Source organism: Orycteropus afer, unplaced genomic scaffold (assembly GCF_000298275.1).
Source record: "Orycteropus afer afer isolate SDZICR_OR568_19922 unplaced genomic scaffold, OryAfe1.0 scaffold00005, whole genome shotgun sequence".
Lineage (NCBI taxonomy): Eukaryota > Metazoa > Chordata > Mammalia > Tubulidentata > Orycteropodidae > Orycteropus > Orycteropus afer.
Genome location: NW_006921592.1, coordinates 9,699,528 through 9,705,396, shown reverse-complemented (window position 1 = coordinate 9,705,396; position 5,869 = coordinate 9,699,528). Strand labels below are relative to the sequence as shown.

At 41.4% G+C, this 5,869-nt stretch overlaps 1 protein-coding gene across 1 annotated transcript in view; it reads left to right on the top strand.

Annotated features, from left to right (window-relative positions):
- Positions 1–5,869, top strand: part of PRUNE2 (prune homolog 2 with BCH domain) — a 362,578-nt gene that overhangs the window by 278,353 nt on the left and 78,356 nt on the right. The window contains 1 exon segment of the mRNA XM_042780613.1: positions 1,910–1,932. Coding sequence (XP_042636547.1) covers positions 1,910–1,932 — 23 coding nt within the window.

The following is a 5,869-nucleotide window of genomic DNA, read 5'->3' as shown; positions in this document are numbered from 1 at the left end:
TCCCCGTTGTTCTCCCACTCAATCCAGGATCTCCTACATAGATACCCCTCCGAGTGGTGACAGTGGTAGCCAGGCACCATCTAGTTCTTCTGGTCTGATGGTCGTACAGGCTGAGAATCACATGGTCTACCAGTCCCTTGGATTAATTATTGCCATACATCTGTGGTTTTCTTCATTCTTCTTTGCTCTGGATGATGAGAGACCCATCTTGGTATCTAGATGGCCGCTTGTAAACTTTTAAGATCCCAGTCACCACTCACCAAGTAGGATGTGGAACAATGTTTTTGTGTAGTATGTTATGCTAATTGAGCTTGATGTTTCCTGGGAACATTGTCTCAAGCCCACAGGTCCAACTACTCACTCCCTCCGGATAGCTGGCTGTGGCCAAGAAGTCACCACAACCTTGTCCCTTGTCAGCTCTACTATATACCTGCACACTCTTACAGAACATACAAATACGCTTGTAGAAACATCATCTGTCAACCCTGTACATGGTCATGGGCACACTCCCCCTGCCTAGACATACCTGATTATTCAGCCTGTCCACCCATTAATCCACCCCATAGATCAATGTTTGCCATCACTGATAATGTAATACTGTATGTACAAAACGGTTAATCTGTGTTGTCTGTATCTCCCATGTACCTCTCTATGTCTTCCTCTTCCTCAACGCCACTGTGTTGATCACTCACATTTGGTGCATTGTCCTTCCCTTCACCCAAATCAATACTCATCTCTACCTATCTAGCAGTGTTCCTTCCCCTCACTTTCCACCCCTGGTAGCCAACAAAGAAAGTTTCATTCCATATATAAACATTTCCTTGATTTTTCACAATAGCAAACTAATACAATATTTGTCCTGTGATTGACTTATTTCACTCAGTGTAATGTCCTCCAAGTTTATCCATGTTATGTGGCGTTTTGCAGATTCTGTGTTATTCTTCAGGGTTGTATAGTATTTCATTGTGTGTATGTACTATAGTTTGGTTATCCAGTCTTCTGTTGATGGGCACCGAGGTTGTTTCCATCTTTTGGCTATTGTAAATAGTGCTGCGATGAACATGGGTGGGCATATATCTGTTTTTGTCCTTGCTCTCACTTCTTTAGGATATATACCTAGTAATGAGATTCCTGGGTCAAATGGTATTTCTAATTTCAACTTTCTAAACAATCACCATGATGCTTCCCACAATGGTTGTATCACTTTACAGTCCCACCAGCAGTATATGAGAATCCCAATCTCTCCACATCCTCACCAGCATTTGTCATTTTCTGTCTTGTTGAACTTTGCTATTAGTGCTGGAGTGTGATGATATCTCAATGTTGTTTTGATTTGCATCTGTCTAATGCCTAATAAGGAGCTCTGGTGGCATAGTGTCTAAGACATTTGAGTCCTAACCAGAAGGCTGGAGGTTCAAACCCACTAGCCACTCCTTGGAAGGAAGATGGGGCAATCTACTTCCATAGTGATACTGCCTTGGAAATCCAAAGAGCAGTCACTATGAGTCAGATCTGACTAACGGCAGTGAGTTTGGTTTTTTGGAATGGCTAATGATCGTGAACATTTCTTCATGTGTTTGCTGGCTGCCCAAATATCCTCTTTGGTGAAGTGTCTATTCATGCCTTCTGCCCATTTTTAAATTGGATTGTTTGTCTTTTTGTTGTTGAGGTGTTGGAGTTTTCTACAAATTTTAGAGATAACTCCCTTGTCAGATACGTTGCTGCTGAATATTTCTTCCCAATCTGTAGGTTCTCTTTTTACTCTTTTGGAGAAGCCTTTTGAAGCACATAAAAAATTAATTTTTAGAAGGTTCCATTCATCTAGTTTCTCTTCTGCTATTTGTGCATTTTGGGTTATGCTTGATAAGTCTGTGTATGCTCCTAAATTGCCCTGATTTTTCCTTTGTAGTTTTAGAAGACTATTACCTATTCGTAAGGAGCTTTGGTGGTATAGTGGTTGTTGTTGTTGTGATGTGCCCTCGAGTCAGACCTGACTCATAGTGACCCCTCCTTGGGTTTCCCAGGTGATATCACTATGGAAATAGATTGCCCCATCTTCCTTCCGAGGAGTGGCTGGTGGGTTTGAACCGCCAGCCTTCTGGTTAGCAGTAAAGTGGTTAAGGCATTTGGCTGCTAACTAAAAGTCAGTGGTTCGAACCCACCAGCCACTCTGCAGAAAAAAGATTAGGCAGTCTGCCTCTGTAAAGGTTTATAGCCTTGGAAATCCAGTGGGAATGGCTATGAGTTGGAATCAACTCAATAGCAGTGAGTTTGGTTTTGTTTTTTGGTATTACCTATTCTTATAGTTATATATTTATTATAACCAGAAAGGAAATAAGTATAGAGACACACTAGGCAAGGTTTGGGAGAGTTCCTGGCACAAGGCCTCTATTGTTCCCAGAGACATGCCACTCCTTCTCCCATACATGGATACTGTAACTGGTTCAGGAGGCCCCAAAGACAGTGCTCCAAAGTCCCAGGTCCCCTACTCATTGAGATGTCAATGAATATGCATGACTTTGGCCTTAATGCATAGTTAAGTTCCATCTAGGCAATAAATATGCATGATTGCGTTAGGCCCAACCTCCTTTCCAGAAGTTAGTTCACCAGATGTGGAGCTTGTGTAGCCCCTATATGTCTGGATATTTTGAAAATCAAAGACATGACTGCTTGAGTTATTTTCAGAAACTAGAATCAAAGGCCAAACCAAATTCTTTATCTCACAGGTGAATTGAACCTATATGGTTGAGGTCAAACGAGTAAGTTTGTGTTAAATGTGTTAAATATGCTGACAGTGGCAAGTTAGTGTGTTTTGAACTGGATGTTGTGATTGGCAGTAGTGCCGGAGAGATGGGAAGTGGTTTTCCACTTGAAAGATAGTAAAGGCTAGACTGTGCTAGGGATGAAAAGAAGGGAAGCAATTCCAGAACTCAAACATAGAAGAAGCTGTGGCGCTTGAAAGCTGAGGGAGGTGGGCTTAAGCAGATATCAAGGAAGACTAAAGTTTCGACCTTAGAAGACCAAATTTTTTCAGGTGGCATTATTAGAAGAAAAGTCTCATTAGGGGACTTGGGAAAGAGGCAAGAAGTTTGGTAACTGTGTCCATGTATTGCACAGGTGGAGTTACTAAGTTGGTAGTCAGAAATGTTGGGGAAGAGAAACCATGTGACAATAAAAATTGGGGAGACTAGATGAAAACAGGAGAGTAGATGAGATTACCAAAAACATAGGAGGAAGTTGAAGAGCTCACAAAGGATAAGGTTTGACTAAAACAAGTGGATAAGGCCCAGTATAATAAGTAAAGAACTTACTAGGGAGGGTCCTGGAGAAGATATTAATGGACTCTATGATATGTTATCATTTTATACCTCATGACTGGAAATCTAGTTTCCCACAAGCTTTGTCAGTTTGTTTCTCTCTAGTACTCACTGTTTGTTTCCCAATCTACTCCTTAGGGTAGGAGTTCAACAAACATTTGAGTCTTAGAACCATATGGAAAGCATTACAGTCAGCTAAGGGAGGGTGTTTTACAAAAAGAATGTATCAGAGACATTCTACTCTTAGAGGATTTAAAATCTGGAATAGAGAAAAAAGATACCTAAAGATTCATACAAAACAGCACAGGAGAGGGTAAATGCCAAGAGAGGTAATTGTTGAATTTCATGATATAATTTCAGTCATTTGATGTAAGTTAATATAAGCAAGTGAAGAAAGCAGGAAGCTCTTTGCTCATCAGAGCAAGAAAGAGCCAACTTGGACAGCAGTACTTGCTTGAAACAAAATCCACATCTGATTAGTCAGCTGATTAGTCAGCATGATCCTAGAACTGGTCCTTGGTTTCCATGGCTACGCATCCTTTGTTATGTAGAGCACAGGTCTGCAAACTTCTGTTATTTACTGAAGAATACATCCTGGGTTGGGGTGTGAAGGGGATGGTGACATTTTCCTACAATGGTCCTCTCTCCCCTAGCCAGTGCTCTCTGATGCTAAGGGAGAGGAAAGACACCACCCAGCTTGAGGAGGGGGATCAGACTAAACACTGCAGTCTACCCTGCCCATGACAAGCTCCAAGTCAATTTATTCTGGAAGAGAAAAAGAAGTCTTGACACTGGGCCTCAGGGCTAGGGAGAAAGTGAGGAAGATGGGAACAAGAGAGCTCACATGTAATTTATCCCTACTAACTCCCCATTCTGTGCACAAGGTCCCCCCCAAATGCTATACCTTGTCTGGAGGTTTCCAGATTGATCCACCCTATGCTCCCCTCTGGAGAAACTACTTCCATTCATGAAATTCAACAATTACCTTTCTTGGCATTTACCCTCTCCTGTGCTGTTTTGTATGAATCTTTAGGTATCTTTTTTTCTCTATTCCAGATTTTAAATCCTCTAAGAGCAGCATATCTCTGATACATTCTTTTTGTAAAACACCCTCCCTTAGCTGACTGTAATGCTTTCCGTATGGTTCTAAGACTCAAATGTTTGTTGACCTCCTACCCTAAGGAATAGATTGGGAAACAAACAGTGAGTACTAGAGAGAAACAAACTGACAAAGCTTGTGGGAAACTAGTTTGCAAACCATTGGTGGGTAATCAGAATGGTCTGGGTATAGTTTTGTCTAGGAACCGAGATCTTTCAAAGTCCTTTCCAACCCAAGAATTCATGCATGAAAGTACGCTTAAGCTAGTGCCCTGAGAAACAGGATATAGTATAGTCTAAACCCAACATGGAAGCCCTATTCCTAAAGCAGCCATCACCCATGAAGCAAGAGAACAACTAGGAGAATAAACACGTCACCACCACTTAGCAATTACATTTTTCTACATCCTGAAAATATCCAGGAGAGTTGATGAAATGGCAGTTCTAGAAATAAATCTTCCTAAAATAAAACAGGAGTGAAACCACCTTAGTGTGATCCCAAGAAAGCAGCTGAGCAAGAGGTAGCCTGGGAGGACAAGAAAATGGTGATGAGAGGAGAGCTGGAGACAGCTCATCTACAAAAGATTGGAGTCCCAGGGTGTGCCTAAAATTAAAACACTCAGTAATAGGCTCATACAATATTTGTCCTTCTGCAATTGACTTATTTCATTCAGCATGATGTCTTTTACTGTAAAAAGACAAGGAAGGGTTTGCTTAAAGAAGGGAACTCACTTTATAGCTGAGGGGAGGGTTGGGGAGGGAATAATCTCGGGCTAGTTGGGGGTCACACGCTGATGTGAGTCAGGGAAGGGATGGTATGGAAAGAGTCTGTGATCAGCGTGGTAACATTAGGGAAAGCGGGGGGGGGACACCAAATTGTGCACATAAGATATAGATGACAGAGGCTAATACCAGTATATTCACAATACTGATTACCATTAACACCAAACACCAGGTTACAGATAAACACATGAACAACTGAGGACATCAGATGGGGGTTAGTGAACAGGATTATACTCTAGACCAAAGACTGAAAAAAAAAAAAAAAAGAAATCAAAACATTCACCTGCTAATGGGAATGGTGGAGGTTCAAGTCCACCTCAGAAGAAAGGCCTGATGATCTACTTCCAAAAAATCACTCATTGAAAACCCCATTGAGCTTACTTCTATTCTGACACACATAAAATGGCAGTTCTAGAAATAAGGTGCACCTTTGTCATGGGTCACCATGAGTTGGAGTCATCTCTCTAGCAAGTGGTGGTTAGATAAAAAGAGCAGTACTGATAACTAGAAGGAAGCTTGGGATAGAGTAGAACTCCATCCCTAGGCTGGCTATGGTGGAGTTTTTTTTTTTTTTTTTACCCTTAGCACCAAGTTCAGGGATAAACAAAGCTCATGCCTTTGCTAAAAAAGTCAAAGACCAGATTTTCCATGGGGCACCTTACACCAAATTT